Below are 18,573 nucleotides of genomic sequence, written 5' to 3'. Positions count from 1 at the left end.
ATTTCAGTATTTAACATGGTCCGTGACCAGCCCAGCAGAAACACACAGAAAAGCAAAGTTAACTGTGTAAGTCACCTGTGCGTCAGTCACCGCCACCACCTGCTGGAGGTTTGCGATTCTCTTCTGCATTGTTGTAAAGGACTCCGACAGTTGGTCGAGGCTCTGCTGCTGCTGTACACAAAACCACCCCATTAGAGAGGCTCCGATAGTGAAGATAATAATGAACAGCAAGGCTGAAGAAACATGGGAGTTTGTCTTGCTCCTGGACTGTGGCACTGATGAGTCCAATAAAATGGAGGTGTCTTCTTGCGGCTTCTTTGACTTGCGCTTGGCCATGGTAGCAGCAGGAGGAGGAGAGGAGGGAGACTGGACGGAGTTGAAGACCTGCTTGTCTTCAGTGAACTGGATTCTGTAAAGTGTGGCTTCTCCTCTGGAGATTCAAAGGTATCACGTTTTTTCTTCTGCTAGACCCTTTGACCTAGTCATTCATTGGACCCCCATACCAGCCACAGCAACTGTTAGTGTGGGTGTGGGGGGAGTGACAGCATGTAATGTAACTGCAGTGGCTGAAGAAGAGCTAAGATCCACCACTGAAGTATAATACCACTGTGTAAAAATACTCACTTAGATGCAAAGGTCTAGCATTCATAACTTTCAAACTTACTTTCAAGTTAAAGTGCTGTAGCATTAGCAACAAAATGCGCATAAATATTGTAATAAAAAAAAGCAACTCAATTACTAACTTTCAAAGACTTAGAACGTGTAATGTTAAGCAACACAATACTTTTAAAGCTGGTCCTGGTGTGGCCAGGTTATGTGCTGTTGTGGTGTTTATTTGTAGTAATTCATCACATTTGTCAAACTTGTAAATATACATGAAATTTAACTACCTAAATAACACTGTCAGTTAAATGTAGTGGAATACAAATTACAGGATTTCACTCTGAAATGCAGTTTGAGTAGAACATTAAAACACTAAATCAAATTCCAAGTACCTCAAAACTACTTATGTAAAACATTTGAACACATTTACTTATTTATTGTCACACTTCTGGTGCCACTTCTTATGCACATGCACCTCCATGGAACTCACTGACAGCTGTCATTTTCAAACCAACCAATGGCGTAACACTGGTGGCAGGAATGTGGATCATGTTGCTTTTGTGTGTAATAGATCTCACTGTGGTGTAGTAGCAAGTATCACAATTCCCAGGGCTGTCTTTTAGCAATTGAATGTAAGGCACCAGCAATAGCGACCATTCTGTATTCATAGAGAGACTCCAGTCTACTGTATGAGAGAAACAAAAGATCGACAGTGTCTCTCTACCGTAATGTTAACAGCGAATAAACTATAGGCGGCAACCTCTGGGTCTAGAAAGTGAAGGAAGCTGCTAAAAGGGCTTGTGTGTGATTCAAATCATTGAACAGTTAACATCAAACATGTCATTTTGTATTTGACCTAATTTTCAGTAAATAGAAGCAGAATGGTGAAATATCTCCAAAGTTTAATAGTGCAGGATAAAACATTTTCCCGAAGTAAGTAGTTTGAAATGTAATAACTTAAAATGAACGAGTTGTCATTTGGGATAATTGATTTAAAACACAGTAGAAATCTTTTGGTTCAGCTCCTGTTTGGCAGCTGCAGCTCCTCTTCACTCTGTAAAGGAACATATTGATACTTTCTGTTTGTTTCATTTACATACTGGTCACTCATTTTTTTTTTTAATGTTAAACCTCATACAAATGTTAATACCTCTGACAATCAGCGTCATTGAGGACTCGACCGTCCCCAGTTTGTTCTCGATGACCACTTTGTATTCCCCGTCGTCTTTGGGTCCCACCTTCAGTATGAGCAAGGAGCAAACTCCACACACATTGGTGATGTGGTAGTTGGTGTTTGTGTTCAGGCTGATATGGTTGTGGTACCATGTCACACGTGGAGCTGGATCCCCCCCAATTGCGCAGCTCATGTAGCTCTCGTAACCCCGAGGAGCTGTGCGCTTTTTCAGGGGAACGATAAATGATGGTGGTGACTGTAAGTCAAGGGATTTTGTCTCTGGCATGTTGACTTTGAACTTTCCTGAAACACAAAGAAACTCAAAGTTTAGGGTTCCACAAATGGCCGCTTATAAACTTATACACTTGTATTGCAAACTAGCTTTCCTAGTTTCCTACAGTGAAAATGGCATCCCAAAAAACAAAATGTGTGCAGAGGATGTTATGAACGAGGAAAAAAATGTACAGTGTTTTGGCTGACTCGGATATTCAGCCGTATTTATTCGAGCTGGGGTATTCTGCCAAAGACATGCAGCACAGAGAGGCCAATGCTGCTGCTGCATTAGCCATGCAAGAGGATAGGGCAATGTCAAATAAGCTCCAAGGCCACAACAATTTCTAAATCCAGTGTTATATACCCATCCAGGCCATGTTTTGTTTTGCATATGTATACTTAATATGATTATAAAACACAAAAGGTTAGTTATTTCAAAATGCAAAGAAAAATGTATTGTCAGTAAGTAAATTGTTGTACTTGATCCCATTTAAGGGTCACCATAAACCTTTTGCATGGGCCACCGCTGGGGGCCAAGAGACAGGATCGTCTGTCTGTAGCCGTTAACCCCCCCCCCCACTACAATATGCGTCAACTGTTTGTCCCTTATACTCTCTTCTAATGTCAGCTTTCCAGCTTTTTAGCTGTAATCTCCTTCACTTAAAGAGGGTCTGTTCAATCATCCCTGTTCTCACGTAGGCCTAGTTTAGTAGACCACAGTTAAACTGTTCTCAGTCTGTCAAGCTGGGATGACATTTCACCAAAGAAATGGGCTCGAGGGAAATGGTGTTCGCAGAGGGGCTCTAAAAAGTCTTAATGGGACACTTCATCAAGTTTACGCTTGACGTTCTGTTTACTCTTCACTCGTCTGGATAAATGGAATGAACTTCACAATATACCTTTACTAGTGAGCAAGAATATGTTGTCCGGGTTGAATTTTTGCAGTATTGCATGTCAGTGTTTCTTTGAATGACTCTTTCTTTCTTCTGGAACAGAGCCCAGTAGTTCTAATTAGGAGTTTTATAAGTATTATTACAGCAATACTGTTCTGACTAAGTGGTTGAATCCTTAAAGGAGTTAAACGTTTGAAATAAAACACCCAGGTGAGACATTCAAGTTTTAAAATCCCCTGTAATTCATTCCACGTATAAGGTGCCTGTCTATCCAAGGTCAGTATTGACCTGAGGGATCGGTAGAGTTAAACTGTCCTGAGTTGTGGTTTGGTGAGCAGTGGTTTTCAATTTGAAAATACAAGTGTTTTACTGAGGCAGCTTCTGCAGGAACCTTAATCTGTACTTCAGCATAGGAAACATGATTCAGTGAGTACAGGAGAAGTGATTCAGATGTCTTTGTGATTTAACCAGAGACACCAACCTTTTTGCTTTATGGTTCCAAACACGGGGGATTCGGAAGGTGGTGAAAGACCCATGTCATTTTTAGCAAATACCCTGAAGTAATACTCGCGTCCAGGCAAAATATTGACAACTGTGAACTTATTGTTGAAGAGGTTGTCGGCCACTGTCCTCCAAGTGCATTGGAAGGAGTCCCGCTTGGATAACATATAGTGAAGTCTGTCGTCCCTCTTCTCATCTGGAGAGGGAGTCCAGGACAGAGTCACTGTTTCTGGGATGTTCTGATCCAGCTCCACTGGACCCGGAGGCTTGGGATCATCTGCATCCAGATTTGGAGAGACAGAGGTCTGAGTTACAAAAGTGTATCTGCTGTGCAACAAACAGTACTTGCTGTATGCGGCTCAGTTTCTCAGTTCATGGCCAAGCACACTGAGACTCACCTGTGACTCTGATTTCAAGATTGAGGCTCTCCTGGCCGACAATGTTCTTGACAGTAATGGTGTAGATGCCACTGTCGGACCGCTCAGATGTGGGGATTAATATTTGAGAGCCTTTATCAGAGTTGGTAATAGTTACATGTCTGGGCACTGGAGTACCATCTTTTATCCACAGGATTTGTGGCAGAGGGGAGGCCTGTAGGCAGTAAGAAAGAAAATGTATTAGTTAATTAGATTAAATACATTTCCAATTAATTAGGAGGAACATCTCTTGCACAATACCTCAAAGTTGATGTTCAGACGGACTGTGTTTCCAGATCGTACCACCACAAAGGTCTTCATGTTGCGATCTTTAAACTTTGGCCTGACTGTGAGGGTGAAATTTAGAATAAAATGTTTAGATTCTTGTAATCATACAATTTAGCAAACTGGTAGTCTTTCAATTTTCTTGAAATAATGTTTTCAAATTCTTTGTACTGTATTGCAGCGTATATATTAATTTTGGCAGCAGCCTCTGGGCCTGAAGAGCGAATCCAATGCTGAAGTGCCTTAAAAATCAGAGGGCTGGTTGCAAAAAGAAGTCTGATTGAATAGAAGTTTATGAGAAAATTACTTCTCACTTAATTTATTACATCAGTAAACATGGTAAATATAAGTTTATGGTCTCAATCGCTATAGTTACAAGTCTTCTAATACAGCATGATGTTCATTTAGTAAACCATGGTCCCATTTAGATAAAAAAGAAAAACACAAAGTAGGGTATGTTTTAGGATGTGGTATACCTTGTGATTGACAGGTCACTACTACTGTGCTGGGAGTTGACTGGAGTTTAACCCTTTCATAGTGTGTTTTCACTTTGTGAAAGTTAGATATAACCTTAGTGGTAGCCTAAAACTGGCTTATTCAGAGTTTAGTCGTATTTAGCTCCACCCTCTCTTTTCACTTCTGGTTTAAAAAACTAAATGGCGACAGACCTTTAGACTGAGCCATTTATACATAGAGAGTGAGTCCTCTTCACGGCGTTCGCCATGTTGCACCGCCATGTTTCTACAGTAGCCCAGAATGGACAAACCAAACACTGACTCTAGCCAGAGCCTTTCGCGTTTTCACCTGAAGACCACTGTAGGAGTATTCAGTCTGATGCAACCTACAACCTCGGCACTAGATGTCACTAAATCCTGCACATTGCTCCTTAAACTGTCATGTCACATCAATTCCACCCTTTAACTCCAATGTCCATGTATATGAAACAAAATATTGTTGGACACTCTACAAACACTATAGAAAAAACTAAATCTTACCAGGAGGAGGCATGGCAATGACGTAACTGTCGAAGCCTTGAGGTTCTCCATCACCTCCATAATTGGTGGCAATTACTCTCACCCAGTAGCTGGCCATCGCCTTCAAGCCAAGCACGGTGTAGGAAGTTAGAGTAATTGGGATGGCATTACAACGAGTCCATTCAAGGTTTTCTATTGGTCTGATCTCCACGTAGTAGCCTTGGGCTTCATCCTCCACCCCTTTCATTTCTTTAGGTTTAGTCCAAGCCAGTGAAAATGTGGTGTAATTGGAGGATGTTAACTTCAGGTCTGTGACTTTGCCTGGAGGTTCTGAAAATGCAGAAATGAGAGGTTATTGGCTCAACATTGTCACGCTTTTATACTAACCAAAGAGGTTCAGACAGCATTATGTTGAACAGGTTCACTGTGATGCATGACTTGCATCACTTTCAGTGGAAGATAATTCAGTGTGACAGGCTTACTCATTGGATCCCTTGCGATTACTGTGTCACATGGAATACTAGGATCTCCAGCACCAGATAGGTTGATAGCAGCCACCCTAAATTCATATGCTGCCCCTTCAAAAACATCTTTCACTGCATACTTTGTATCTGTGGAAAAAGAAAATGTTTTGTTGTCATATTACTAGAAATGTTAAATTGTGTAGGCGTATGCCTTAGAGGTATGGATATTTCTCGATTCAGTTGATGCAGTGATTATACCTCATAAGAGAAGGAGAGCTGTGAGAAAGGAAAAGTAAATAACTAAAGTCCGCTAGCTGCTAGGCTAGTTCATGCGGTGTAAAATGCAGCAGGCATTTAGGAAGTGCCCTGTCTTTGAGCTGCTGAACCCTATTTTTGTAGATTTATGTGGTTTTTGTAATGTTTAATGTACTGAGGCGGGTAAAACTGATAGGTATTGAAAAGATGCAGCTTTGAATATTAATTAAAGAATGTTGCAGTCAGGTTTTTGAAAGCACTTTCTAAATAAAACAGTGTTCAGAGGCCAGTGAAGATTCACACCTCTGCATAGCAGGCATTAATATTCCCACTGGGTTAAATATTTATTTCTGCAGCTTGCCATACGAGTTGGATACCTGTAATAGGCCCCCCTTGATTTACAAGGCTCCAGTAATTTGTGCCTTTCTTGTTCTTTTCCAAGTTGTATCCCACTATTTTGGTTCCTCCAGTGTCACATGGAGGACACCATGCCAGATTGATGCAATCTTTAAAGGCACTGACCACTTTTGGTGCTGCTGGGGATCCGGGATAACCTGTGGAGGAAACATGACATTTTGACTGTCTGTGTTATGTTATATTGTTCCAATATTCTTTTATTACTGCCGAAATTAAATCATGTCAACTCCAGCACACCATGTTTTATTCACCAAATATAACCAGCAGGAGAGCTGACAATTGTCGGGCAAATGTAGCATGATGTACTGGAAAAAGAGTGTTTTCATTTTGATGGACACACAGTGTACACAGTGTCTGCACCTCGCTGTGAGTGTGTTCTCAAAGCCAGACATTTCAACTTTTATCACCTCCACTGGGAGTTGGATGAAGCTTTCCTCTAATTAATGCAGAAATATTTCCGTGATGCTTTATGTAAAGGTTTGTCATCGGGCCAAGTTTAAGTGATTAAAGCCTGACTCTGATTTCTGGCAACCCCCTCGTGGAAGCATCAACAATGACAATCCACAATAATAATAATCCTCTTAAATTCAATGGCGAGAGAAAAATGTATCAGAGTGAATAATGAAATCATGAAACAACTTAAAATAGATGTGAAGAAATGTAATCTTTTGTTTCACTCGATTGTTATTTTACCTGCTAGAAGCTAAGGGGTTTTCATCAGACAGCAGTGAAAATATCCCTCATGAAGCCTGAGTTAGGCTCAAGCTAAAGACTTACGTAAGACACCAGCTGCTATGTCTTCTGTCTGCAGGTAATCGCTGATGCCTTCTGCGTTCTTGGCTCTGATCCGGTAGCAGTATCTCCGTCCAGGGTTCACATCTGAATCTTTGTAACTTGGGTTGCTGCCGGGGATCTCACCGAGATCTGACCATTTATTGCGCCCGACTTGTTGGCGTCCTATGATATAGTTTGTGACCGGGCATCCACCGCTATCTTTTGGTGGTTTCCATTTAAACTCAACAGATGTTACAGCACTTTCCATAATGTCCACCGGTCCTTGTGGTGGTGTGGGTTTGTCTGTTGGTGAAATGAAAGTGGTCATATTGGGAAAACGGGGAAAAGCTTTTATCTTCTTACATATAGAACAATGTGCAACACATGGAAACTGGAATGTCTGTTTTTCACAACTCACCCAGTACGATAAGTTTTGAAATAGCTTCGATTGTACCAAATTCATTTTTTATTTTTATTTTGACCTCTCCACCATCTTTCCTTTGACACTTAACAAGGCGTAGCTTGCTCTCGGTAGCTGATGCTTCAATCTTCACATTGAGAGCGGGCAAAAGCTCATCGTCATCCTTGTACCACTGTATCGTCATCGGAGCCCCACCAGAGAAGGACATCTTCCATTCTGCATTTTCACCTGCCTTTATAATGACTGGCTTTGTGAATTTTGCTAGCACATCATCATCGATTATTGGTGGATCTTCAATGTTAGAGAAAAAAGTCTTTGTCAAAAACCTTAACCCATTTAACCCAAGGGGTAATTTATCAATTGATACCAACCCATGTTATTGATTTTTATTCTGACCTTGAATTTTAAGCGTTGCTTCTGATTTACGGCCTTCAGCTTCAAAGCAGTACACAGCCGCATCGTCTTTGTTACAGCAATCGATCACCAACCTGTGACAGGCTCCATCTTTGATAATTGTTACCCCATCCTCACTGGTTAGCTTGTCAGATAGAAATATTCATCACACAAACATTAAGATAAATTAAGGTATGCAATGCACTAATGCTAATACATGCACGGGGTCTGCATCAGGGATATCATGGCAGTAGTCCTGTATACAAAAACATTCTTCAAAAGTAATTAACTTACCAGCTTCCCATTTTTATACCAACGTCCCTCAGAGGTCTCACTGCTTAGTTTGCAAGACAGCTCTGCCCGTTCACCAATAATAGCAACAGTATCTGACAGTCCACAGACGAACCGAACACCGCGATCTGCAAGTAAGAACAAAGTAAACGTGTTTAATGTATGGCCATATGCAACCTCTGGTAAATATAATAATGTCACTCTCTAGTGGTCAACATGCAGCACTGCACAAGATGTTTCCTATAGTAGATCATTAAAGTCCTTTATAATTATTATAAATAATAATAATCCTTTTACAAATGTCGTAAGAATTTAAAGTCTCTATTGAATTGTCCCAATTTTTTTGACTAACAGTTCATTTTCTGCCACCAAACCTCTGGTTGTAGTGAGTTATGTGTTATTGGAAAATCCAAAAGCTATATGATTAGTTTGATTTTAAATCCAGAATTGAAACGCCACATTTAAAAAAAACAACCTTTCTGAATCCATAGATCTGACCTGGGGCCAGTCCACAAAGAACAGTTTGAAGATGTTTCTTTTAAACAATAGGCCTTAATTATCTTACACATCACATCGACCCATACTATCACTCATATTTTACTCTAGGTTGGGACCGACTGTATTTTCTAGTCAAACCTCCAGTCCAATACCGTGGATTAATTCTGATCCACTTGATTAATACGGGCCCAGATAGCAAAGCTGACAAAGTACAGTCAACGTTATGACAACTGGCAGTAAAACTATAGCAGTGACACAAAAGGCAAGGATTTTACCTATAACAGTGTCAGGAACCAAAGGGCCATTTCGTACTCGCTTCTTTTTCTTATCATCTGCATCCTCTCCTCCTGTCAGGAGGTTCTTATTCGTGCCGTCTCCACCATCACCTCCATCACCTCCATCCCCTCCATCCCCCGCAGCTGGTTTTTGTAGTTTAGTCAGGTCATCTTGATTCCCAGTTTGGGTGCCCATGCGTCCTTTACCATTTGGATCAGCTGAATCACAGCGAAAAGCATACAAGTACGGATAACGAATCGTTAACTTTTCTCACACTTTTTAAAATAAACAAAGATACGAAGGAGTGCATATCCAGGTATCGCACTATCAAGCTGAGATTATATATTAATGTATATATCTATACAAAGAAAATTGTCCCACCTTCCACTTTAAGAGAGGCACAGCTGGAACATATCCCAGCAATGGCATAATAGGCTCCATCATCTCCCATTTTACAGTCTTTAACTCTCAGCGTGTGAATTAGCTTGTCCTCTGAAACGGTGATCTCATATTTGTCCCCATGTTCAAGGGATGAATCCTGTTTTGACCAGGTAATTCTGTTGAGGGGTGTTGACAAGACGCACTGAAAGATGGCGTCCTCACTTTCAAAGGCCTTCACATCCTTAATCTTGGCTATGAACTCCACAGCAGGCACTGAGAGGAGGAAGGGAGGGTGTGGATTAACGGACTGAGGTCTCATTCCTGAATGTGCCTTGCATTGTCTCAACAACTGCCAGTGCAACCATCCTGTTTTCTTACAGTTGCATTAGCTACATTGTACCTTGGAAGTCAGTTGCAAGGACATTTGCATCTTCAACATCGACCTGGTAAAACCCAGCATCTTCTGGCTGAGGATCTTTGATGCTGAAAACATATTTTGTCCCTGTTGTCTTAAGGCTATGCTTTGAATTTTCATCGTCCCCATATGGAACCAGTGTCCCATCCTTTTCAGAGAGAAGTGCTTAGATTAGATTTTTTATTTCCTTTATATTTCAACAATGATTGGTTGTGGATAGTTTACCTTGTACTACATATTTACTCACCTTGTATAAGTTGATTGCACTGTTGGGGTCATGTAGTGTCATGTCGAGGCTAAACTCGGCTTTCCCGTTTGATTTCACTTCTATTTGTTTCACATTGTTCACTTGCTCTACAACCTGAAAAAGAGAAATGAAATGTCCTGTGTATCTGTCGATTTTTCACTACATTTCAACTTCAGCGGCCTTGAGCGGACCGTGGCTGTTTTCAAGATGCATCACACTGGTAGAGCCTCAGGCAAACCTTGAGGAAAACAAATCCCCAGTAACTTAATACCCCTTTAAAATGTTGTTTTTCAGACATCCAGTGGTTTAACTTCTCATCTCTCTGCAGTGATGTGCAAGTGTACTCCTGTGACATCACTATTGGTAAATGGTAGCTAGCCCTTAGCTAGCGTTAACGCTACATGTTGTCGTTCACCCAATCACACCCATTGTGAGGGGCTACCATGCAATGATTCCACCTGCCCATCAGGAGTCTTAACTAATCATACACCGCAGGCACAGCTTGCGGGAGCAATTCGTGGTTAATTGTCTTGCCCAAGGATAGATCGACATAGACTAGGAGGAGCCGGGGTTCGAACCGTCGATCCTCGGAAAGACGACCTTGCTCTACCACTGAGCAGCTGTCGCCCCATATTGGGGGTGTGGTTACAGGTGCAACACACTTCTGACCACAACCAGAGGTGAAACAGGCTTGAAAATTGGGGAGAGAAGGCAGTGAAACACTACTTCACACACTGGTGTGGAATTACTCTCGAGCGGAGGCCTCAAAATAGGCTTAGGGGGTTAAAAGGTTAAAGTCACCAAAAAAAAGCAAACTACAAGTCAGTGAATCTCAGAGTGGGGTCCATGGCACCGTGTTCATGAAAAGTTTTTAGATAATATAATGCTGCAGGAATGAGTCCTAAAACTCCCGGTTTCCTTGTCTCAAAATCAATGTTTTTTTTTAATGTGTTTTTGGTTAGATGACTGAAATAGGGTTAACCAATTGTGGGTTATATTCAGTCGATCACACAATAAAGCAGTGGACACACCTGACGTCGATCTGCACTCTACTGCCTTTCTAGTTCTAGTCACTGCCAATTGCATTTACACTTCAATATATACAATACATAATGAAAGTGCTGTTTAAGAGTATCTTGCCGAACAAGTGTGAGAGGATCATAAACTTGTGTTTGCCACAGAGCCATATTTTCTGCAAGTATCCAAAATCTAATGGAAAAATCCCATTTGATTTGTGTTGAGGGACCTGGTGCAACACTAACTTCTAGGGTTGGCCTCGAAAAATATGTCATCCCTGCAACATTCTATTTATTAATATTAAATATTGTGTGACTTTGCTTAAAACCTAACCAGCATTTCGCAGGTTCAAAATACATGGCCAGTTATTACAAGCTGCATACAGTACAGTACCTTTGCCTGCTCATCTTTCCTTTCCTTTTTCAGCTGGTTGAGTCTCTTAAGCAACCAGCGGAAGTCGGTAACACCAAAGTCAAAACAGATTTTTTCATAGTCCTTCTTTGGTGCACAGATAAGCACTTCCATTAGCTTGGGATCAATTTCTCCGTCTTTTTTTGGTGGGAGTTGTTTTTTTTTGGTGACAACACTGAAAAGAGAATAATATATGTTTTTGGAGATCTACAGCTGTACATATTTAGAAAAACACTCTGACTTGAACTTACGTCTTCTTGAGTATTTTTCTGAAATCTTGTGGTGGTTGTCCATTTGCTAAAAGAGATGTGAATTTGAAGGAAAAAAAATGAGATACAGGTTTTCTTAATTGCAAATAACCCCACTATCATATTTGTTTACATTCTATATATGGTTCCATCTAAACGTTAACATGCAAAAACAACAATCCCCTGGATCAAATTCATTTGTAAATATGTAAGTCTTGCTCTGCGATTGCAGGGATGTTTTTTTGTTTTATTACAGCATAGTATTTTACCATGTTCAAATTACATTATTGTTGTTGCTTCTGAGATTCAAATTCAAGATCATGAAAAAAAACCCAAAATGTATGGATGGCAGAAAGAGAAAACGTAAGCGTCTTCATAGATCTGTGGTGAATGTCATACCTTCTTTGGCTTTCTTCTTAAAACCAACTGGGGGAAAAAAAAAAAAACATGAAAACAATAGCAACACAATAAATGATTAGTGAATAGTCACATCTCCTGTATATTACACTTTAATTTGATTAATTTACAATGATCATATGGCAGAGTAAGAATCTAGTCTTGTACCTTCAATAACATGGAGGGTTGCAGTGCAGACAGCCATTCCATACTCATTGGTGGCAAAGCATTTGTAGGTGTCAGCTTGATCTGGATTTACATTGAGTATCTGGTGGAGCGATATTATCAGGGTTAGATTACGTCTTTAGTGCTGACTAATACGTTCTGTCTCACATTGTCGCGATCAATGAGCTCTTTTAATTGCGTACTGTGAAGTTGAGAACAAATCAAAATCAATTAAGTGTACGTCATACTTTTAAACAATTCAATTAAAATATGCATATTTACGCATACAGGTCAGCAAGTGTGGGAGTACAGGAGAAAGGATAGAACGTATAAGTTTGTGTTTTATGAGATGTGGAGCATTTTGTTTAGATACGGTCTTCTCACCTCTAGAATGTACTCTTGAGCTCTGTCATCGTATCTGGTCTGGTATCTTTCTGGGTCGTCGACCTCTCCTTTATTACGTCCCCATGTCACAGCTGGTGCCGGCTCTCCACTAACCATGGCTTTGAAAAATCCTTTTTTACCTGGAAAAATAAAACCACAGAAAGACTTGCGACAGTGATACGGTTGTAGGTAGTGTTTGATAACTTTGTTGCAATCACACTTTTACGTGGGTTGTGTTATTTACCCTCCTGAGTAGTAATAGGCATTGGTTTCCGGTCAAAGTCGGGTGTTGACTTTCCTGCAGGCAGTATCTCAACATACTGAGTGATCATAACCCCGGGCACTCTGGACCTTTTCTTGATAGCCACTGTTAAGAGCAGAACATAACAGTTAAACTCTGCTGTGTGATGTTGTTAATGTGTCGATCCTTAAGATTTCAGTCCTGGTTGATTTGGCGACACCCTATCTACTGATGGTATGAGCGAATACGCTTTAATCCTACAGGTCCTGTATACTGCTTCCATCATTCTGTGAGCGACCGTGATCTGATTGTTATGCAGCACACGGCATGAGTCTGCGAACAGCGGAAGTAGTCGGTTACCTCGCTGAGAAGTCGGAGGTGTGCAGCCTGTCGCCTGCAGCTCTTCATCTAACGGCTCGCTGTGGCTGCTCCTTCGTGTTCCATTATTCCCTGCAATATTTCAAACTGATCCGCTGTCAGAAATTGCCTAATATAATCTTTTTTTTTGTAGATGTATTTTTTGATAAATGGTTGCTCTCAGTTTCCAGCTCACTGACACTCACATTGCATTCCCTCATGACTACTGTGCTTCATAATAAAAGTCAACTCACATTTCGCCAGATAAATGCTTTTAATGTGAAGCTGTACCCGAAGGAGATGTTTGATGCAATAATTATTTTCTGGGAATCAATACTGCAAATATATATATAAATATTGCAATACGTTCATCGGTGGGCAATATAGGCTCAATCACCACTGTGTTACCTCGTTCATGATAGCGTCTTAGCAGACACGTTTTTAAAGGAAAATCTTAGAGTTTGCCACTTTAAAGCAAACATAACAAAGACAAAAGAAAGCATAAATGTTATCAATGCTTTGTTATATGCACACTGTTAAAACATGCCTGAGCAAAACCATGGGATTGGATATCGTTAAAAATATTTGATGAGCTGCAAAAGTGATCACAGTACACAGTAACATTATCTTAAATATCAGTTATACCCAATATTTGGAAGAAAGCATCATAAACAGTCACTTTAGATGGGCGTTACACACATTACTAGTGCTTTTACTTTTGGCTGCAGTTAAGCTAGAACTTCACAAGAGGTCAGTATTTCCTCTCTTTCTGTGGCAGCTGCCACATCACCAATGCCTTTTAACTCTTGAACTGTGCTAATGTATTTGGATTGAACTATCTATTTTCGTCTCAAGGCAAACATATACGTCTCAAAAACAGTTAAAATTAAGTTATTTTGTCATTGCTTTATTGTAATATATATTCAAATAAACTAATATGTTCTATTATAACTCAAGCAAGTTCATTTTATTTATGACAAATTACATGAAGGATGATATGGTGGAGGTGCCAAAATGTAAACTGCACGATCACCCATGGGACCATAGACGGATCCCACCTGTGGTGGAGTTAGCAAACGAGATATGGGTGACGCATTTTGTCAACGTTATTCCTCTCTAGGATTTCAACTGTAGGACGACTCAGCATCCAACTGTAAGTTCATCCAACAGCTGTTGAAATCAAAAACGCCAACCCCACACTCAGTTACTCCTTTTGTCTGCACCGGCATCACACCTCGTGATGCTTCATTCACCCATTTAGCAAAGACTTTACTGCTGATCGTTGTCGGAGCTGGCAGGATAATGGCCGATGCTACGCAATGATTGGCCGGTGTGTGTTTGAATATGGGACTTATCGACCGGTCAATTTTAGTTTTTGAAGAGATGTGACATACTCTGGTGAGTTAGAGGCCACTAAAGAGCCATTTTTAGAAAAAAAAAAAGATATTCAGACCAAATACCAGCAATTACACTATTTCAACAACTTAATATGCCGTTTCATTTGTTTTCAGTTTCAAATGCTGTACCTACTGTTCAATAAAATAATTCTGCCTCTTGATCAAGTTTCTACGATAGGCTCTCGCAGACCAGATTTAATTGTTCTCTAAATGTTTCAAACATTGTTACATCACATTCTGTGTATCTGTCAATCATTTTCAAATGTATATATTTCACGAGTCATATCCACAACTTGTTTGATTTCCTAGATACAGGCAGTTAAAATATTGCCAGCCACACTAATCACACATTTTGGAAGTTGAAGTATCTTCTGCTAGCTTCATGCTTACCATCATCTATCTACTGTAGTTGCACAACACATGTGCGGCAGGTGATAATCATCAATTAAATTACTCTGACAATGTAAGAATGCAGCGACAACGTGAACTGCAAAGTGGAACCAGATCCTGCTTTAAAAAAGAAGATTTGCCATTTATAACATACAGTAAACTCGAGGTTTGACTTATTATTTCACTACTTCTAATGTGTGTAACTTTTAGGTTACCCATTCTTCATCACTTTTCCACAGCAGACCTTCTCCAGTTAGAGGGCGTACATTGAATATTCATCAAGCCGTATGTGTCATCTCTCAGGGGATTGGCTTACGCTCTTACACTATATCAACCGAATGCAGGCAGGATTCTTGCTCCTCAAGTATTGATTCACACATAATCCAAGTCTGGTAGGACAGCAGTCAGACGTTTGCCTCTGCATACCAATCACTCCAGGAGGAAACTGTTAGATTTGAACACCAGCAGTATCCTGGACACTTTCAATATGATTTTGTTGGCTTTTTAAAGCAGATATCATTTCCATAAACCACTCTGAGTCACCAACACGAGGCCTCTAGAATGAGTGTGAAAGGTTGCAGACACTCTCAGAGTGTTCATGGAGGTATAACATGATATTAGTACATGATATTAGTCCATCATATGTATTTGGGATAGACGTCACTCTATTTTAAGTACTAAAGACGTGGTATTTCTGATGTCAAATGAAGTTCAGATACAAGTGTAACTATTTTTCTCTTTTGCAGTCATATTTTAAAATTGTATTCAATGCTTTGGAAAATTTAAAGCAAAGCTTATTCTATTCAGCTGGATTTGTGAAGGGCTTGAACTTAAAGGGGACATGGGTTGATTGTCACGTTCTTCCTTGTATTTTGGGTTCCTACTAGAATATGTTAACAAGCCTTAATGTTCAAAAGAACACTTAATTTTTCTCCTGCTGTCTTTTTGAAAGGTACCTGTATTCACCCTCTGTCTAAAACTCCCCTTGTTAGTGCTTGTTTCTTTTATTCTGCTCAGATTGACTTGTGAAAAAATATGGTGCACCTTTGCAAAAGTGGTTCTCAAGCTGTGAGTGGAGATACTCCGATGGGATGTGGGGGTATATCGTAATTAGCCTGCACTTAATAGGAAAGGGGGCCAAGTGTTATTTTATTTATTTATTTGTAATGAATTTTTCGGGCTTTTTTTGCCTTTTTTATTAGAGCAGCTGGAGAATGACACATCCGATTGGCTTGTTGAATCTTAGGTTTTCTGATCCAGACAGCCCCTTAACAACTGTCTGGGTTGTCTTATGTCACAGTTTGTGGATTGGTAGGCACTGGCAGATACCAAAATGTTAGAGCACAAGCATAATAATTAATAATGATGAACTCATTTTCATGATGAATCCCCTTTTAATCCCCATAACTTTGTTGGTCAGGTTTATGCGGACATATTGATAATACAACAAGCTAGTTTATAACAACCACACCGTATCTCCTTGTACAACATACAGAATAAGTCCCTCACATTTTCCAAACTTACTTAAGGCTTTTGGGTCCTGGTTTGTTTCTGAAGTCATTGCCGTGACGTTGGTTGTTTGTCAACTCAGAGTGTTGATCTCTTTTGGCTGAAACAAAGGAAAATTGTAAGAATTGTAAGAATTGTAAATGCATCACTTTTCATTTGTCTGTATTCAAAACCAAGCATATACGTTTTCATTGTTTGCAATTTTCATGGCCGACATTGAATTGTATCAAGACAAGTAATTCTTTGTATTTTGGGGTTTTACACTGTACTCCAGAAAGTATTATGTCCAATTGCCAATCAAGTACTAAATCTTTCACATATGTTTAAATAAAATGTAAACAGTTAAAAGGTCCCTGCTGCTAACATATTTGGAATAGTTGCAGTGTTTTTCAGTAATACAGGAAGAAAAAATATATATACTAAGATAATGAGATACGGACGAAAAACAAACAAAACCTAAATAAAGCCGAATACAAACTTCTTTTTTTTTTTAAAGAATTGCTTCATTTAAAAATAGGTCTATTGTTATATGGCATATTTATGAAAACGTATGTCAAAAAATGACTTAGATGATTAATTGATTTTGAAAATAGTTGCTGATACATTTTATACAAATGTCCAACTAATTTTTTAGTAATCATCAGTAGTATTTATGTGATTCACGTGGAGCTCCCCACATGGTCACGAGAATACTCAAAGTCACATAACTCAACTTGACCGTTCGGGTAACTGCTGGCGTCAGGAGAACACGACAAACCTCAAAATGGGGAGATTGACCGGAAAGGGTTCAGAGGTTCTCCTCATGTGTCATCTATGTTACCGTATGACATCAGCCTGTCAAAGTGGGGATGCCTCGACTCCTGCGTGATGTGAGCGGACACTTGGAGACATGCTGGGACACACAGTAAATGGGGAATGTGAAATTCCACCTAGTGGCTGACTCTGCCCAACCGCCTGCGGAGTCAAGTGCCTGTGCCAGCTATTTAACTGCTCAGGTCCAAACATAGACGGGGGCAGAATGTCTTCCAATCAAACTGTTAAGCCAACGCACAGATCTGTAAATCTCTTTTTTACGCTGATTATGTTTGGCACAGTTAGGTGCCTAGTTGTTAACTACCAGCGAAAGACTGAAAATAAACTTTCAACTCAAACTGCTTGTGCTGAGCGATCATGTGGATTTGTTTTGTGTTGGATGGCCAGGAAGCACCGATTGGGTACTTGATATATTAATTAAACTCTCTCCAGAGAGTTAATGGCAGACAGATTTGTTTTTACCAATTATAGAACGATACTAGAGATGGCATAGACCTAATGTGACTGTCGCCCACAATACCTTTTAGGTCAAGTACCAGTTGATGGCAATGACATAAAAACTGTTAATATGGTCATTTTATTTTGTTAGCTGAGTAATTTGTTTAGTATCTTCGGTGCTGAGGGGATTTTAATGAGAACTAAAACGGGCTTTATATCAAGGTAATGGCATAAGGCTTTTTACATGGCCCTTTAATTTTAAGGACCATAAGAGGAAAACTGAAAAATGTGACAAAGAATATCCGACCTTGATCATCTACAAGTCAGCAAGATATTTACATTACGGTTTTAATGTTTCACTAATGTGAATACATCATAGTGTCCTGCTCAATCCTTTTTGTTAGTCATGGGAAGCCAGTGGGTAAGGGTACATTTGTGACTGAAATATGGTACACGGTTTAGATCTTTAACATCCGTATTACAGCATGTCCATTCGTTTTTTTTTCTTATTTTACAGAATATCAAAATCTGTCCGTTTCACTGCAGTCATTCTTGATATATAGCACAATAACATTTTAGGGTCTATTTTTATACCACTGTGCCTGTGGCAGTACCAGCAGTAAAGTATATTTTGGCAGGTTCTTGTTGTTATGGCCCACGTTAGTGATGCTATGCTAATATACCAGCCGTACCATTTTATTAAATACCACCATGTCTTTCTTTGTCTGCAGGTCATTAAATAGAAACATTAAAAAAAACATTTAAAAATGCTAATCTGCTCATCTTTTCTTTTCATCAGGATTCATAGATTTGTGCAGCAGCAGAAACAAATACTTTAACAGCCATAAACCCAATC

At 39.8% G+C, this 18,573-nt stretch overlaps 1 protein-coding gene across 1 annotated transcript; it reads right to left on the bottom strand.

The window, feature by feature from the left end:
• Positions 1 to 1,531: 1,531 nt before the first annotated feature.
• Positions 1,532 to 16,518, bottom strand: LOC306715815 (immunoglobulin-like and fibronectin type III domain-containing protein 1; the record flags this gene model as incomplete). Its single annotated transcript, XM_079186292.1, has 23 exons — positions 1,532 to 1,657; positions 1,754 to 2,080; positions 3,425 to 3,721; positions 3,843 to 4,035; positions 4,122 to 4,207; positions 5,141 to 5,449; positions 5,602 to 5,730; positions 6,216 to 6,392; positions 7,033 to 7,332; positions 7,448 to 7,741; positions 7,847 to 7,988; positions 8,138 to 8,262; positions 8,908 to 9,126; positions 9,290 to 9,562; positions 9,690 to 9,852; positions 9,952 to 10,065; positions 11,362 to 11,554; positions 11,631 to 11,676; positions 12,027 to 12,053; positions 12,192 to 12,291; positions 12,573 to 12,712; positions 12,817 to 12,939; positions 16,482 to 16,518. The coding sequence occupies 23 exons, from the start codon at positions 16,516 to 16,518 to the stop codon at positions 1,653 to 1,655; spliced, it is 3,819 nt and encodes a 1,272-aa protein (XP_079042418.1). The 3' UTR covers positions 1,532 to 1,652.
• Positions 16,519 to 18,573: the final 2,055 nt, after the last annotated feature.

This window comes from Pholis gunnellus (assembly GCF_910591455.1).
Source record: "Pholis gunnellus genome assembly, chromosome: 3".
NCBI classification, from domain to species: domain Eukaryota; kingdom Metazoa; phylum Chordata; class Actinopteri; order Perciformes; family Pholidae; genus Pholis; species Pholis gunnellus.
Note: the sequence above shows the minus strand (reverse complement) of the source record. Positions and strands in the feature narration are given on the sequence as shown.